The 2,379-nt window shown below is 39.5% G+C and overlaps 1 protein-coding gene across 1 annotated transcript; it reads left to right on the top strand.

Annotated features, from left to right (window-relative positions):
* The first annotated feature begins 347 nt into the window (after positions 1-347).
* LOC125801551 (zinc finger protein 239-like) lies at positions 348-2,138 on the top strand. Its single transcript, XM_049478387.1, has one exon. The coding sequence runs from the start codon at positions 440-442 to the stop codon at positions 1,136-1,138; it is 699 nt and encodes a 232-aa protein (XP_049334344.1). The 5' UTR covers positions 348-439; the 3' UTR covers positions 1,139-2,138.
* Positions 2,139-2,379: the final 241 nt, after the last annotated feature.

Raw genomic sequence — 2,379 nt, 5'->3', positions numbered from 1 at the left:
ACTGAGTAGATGCTGCACTGTCCGACGTCCATCCATTGCATATCACTGTTAATCTGAAGCTAATGTGGTGGAAAATAATGAACTGCTATTAGAAGTTGTGAAAAAAAAAATCAGGAATCTTTTATAAATTGTTGTAAAGGAAAAAGCTTCGGACATCTTTGGTCACATGATCAATGTAGAACGAAACAAGCATCGGCACAGTGATTCGAACCAATGTGTGTCGTTTTTCTGGCACACGTCTCAAAGCTTCAGATTCAAGGGTAACATCACTTTGCTTTTATCTTAATATTGTCTTTGTGTTTTCCAGAAATGAAAAATATTCTCCTAAGAGAATATTTAAACTGCTGAAAGAGTTGAAGCACAAGCCGTCCTGAAAAGCCTCCAGAACACGCAGAAATTGTTTGATACATTTAACAGACAAATAAAGCCAAGTCCCGACATGGAGAAACATCAGCACTCTGTCAAGAGTTTTACTAAACAGAGTGATCTCAAAAAACACCAGCACATTCACACAGGAGAGAAACCGTATTACTGCTCAGACTGTGGGAAGAGTTTTACTAAACAGAGTGATCTCAAAAAACACCAGCACATTCACACAGGAGAGAAACCGTATCACTGCTCAGACTGTGGGAAGAGTTTTAATCTACAGAGTACTCTCCAAAAACACCAGCGCATTCACACAGGAGAGAAACCATATTACTGCTCAGACTGTGGGAAGAGTTTTACTCAACAGATTCATCTCAAAATACACCAGCGCATTCACACAGGAGAGAAACCGTATCACTGCTCAGGTTGTGGGAAGAGTTTTGCTGAACAGAGTACTCTCAAAATCCACCAGCGCATTCACACAGGAGAGAAACCGTATTACTGCTCAGACTGTGGGAAGAGTTTTAAACTACAGAGTACTTTCCAAAAACACCAGCGCATTCACACAGGAGAGAAACCGTATCACTGCTCAGACTGTGGGAAGAGTTTTACTCAACAGAGTGATCTCAAAAATCACCAGCGCATTCACACAGGAGATAAACCGTTTTATTGCTCAGACTGTGGGAAGAGTTTTACTCAGAGTAATCTCAAAAAACACCAGCGCATTCACAAAGGAGAGAAAACTACCTCAAATCTGTTCCAAGACAATTAAAAGTGCAAATCGTAAATCTTTCAGACAGAAAACCTTATCCTACACAAATGTTTTACTCTCTCACTTGGGACACGTTCCACCAGAAACAAACATGAACTGAATTTAACAATGGAATTTACAGGTTCAGCAAAATGATCCTTATCCAGGGATGATGTGCATTGAATTCCATGTTATGTTTTTCGTATGTTCGATATTCCAGGATAAGGTTGGGCGGTATTGAAATTTTTCATTCCGCCATATTGTCGTCAGATCATATGGCGGTATACGATATTACCGGGGGGGTGGGTGGGCTAATCTTATCATTTTGGTGGTTAGTTGGTTGTTGGGGGTTTTATTGCCACTGCAGCACAAATGTGGCTATTTGTGGCGATAATTTCAGTGAAAATTAGTGAAACCTGTAGAGTTTATTGAGTTTTTGCTGTATGATCTCCTCAGTGAGAATCCCTAACCCATAACCAATCAGTGAGCTTCAACTGCTTACCCCTCCCACTGCTCTTTCATTGTGGGTGCGCTGAATGTCTTAAACGTCCTGTTTTTCAAAGTTCAGGTTTGGCACGTCACATGGTTAATATACCTTCACTATTTTACAATACCGTCACCATATTTGAATACCGTGGTATACCAAAATACCATCATAGCGCCCAATCCTATTCCAGGACATTCTGAGACAGAGCTCAGTTTTTAGGGTAGTTACGTTATGGGTTTAGTTCTGAAGAAGGGAAGGCTATTCGAGAGAGGACACTGCCAGTGTTAGCACCAGATGTTAGGTTAGCATAAATTAGTCTTTAAAATTTAGATGTCGTAGTTGTTAGGAGTAGAGTAAGATTCTTAGCTTGCAACTAATCGTTTAGTACCAAACCTTCAGAGCTTTTGCTTAGAAGGTTTTGAATGCATTTAATCTCTTTTCTAGTATATGCAGAACATATATCTAGTATATTGCCTGTCCCTGACTACCTCTGTTTGCCTAGTTCTGTAAATAAACCTGTGTTTACTAATCCGTGCTCGTCTCCTTGGGTCCTGGTATTAAATAATCAATGCTTCACTTTGTGCTGGTCACCATACATATTCAAAATGTACCATGCAAGTTAACACTGTTAGAAAATTCAAACTACCCTCGATAGTAATAGTTTTTACGTTTGGAAATTGGTCTAAGTGGTGTGGAAACATTTGACAAAAAAATGGAATGCATATTTATAAGATTATAAAGCTACGCCCAAAAACATTTGGCTAAATGTTGGCAT

Source organism: Astyanax mexicanus, chromosome 4, assembly GCF_023375975.1.
Source record: "Astyanax mexicanus isolate ESR-SI-001 chromosome 4, AstMex3_surface, whole genome shotgun sequence".
Classification (NCBI taxonomy): Eukaryota; Metazoa; Chordata; class Actinopteri; order Characiformes; family Acestrorhamphidae; genus Astyanax; species Astyanax mexicanus.
Note: the sequence above shows the minus strand (reverse complement) of the source record. Positions and strands in the feature narration are given on the sequence as shown.

Excerpts from the sequence above, each read along its gene's own strand:
- LOC125801551 (XM_049478387.1), top strand. The coding sequence starts at position 440 with ATGGAGAAACATCAGCACTCTGTCAAGAGTTTTACTAAACAGAGTGAT.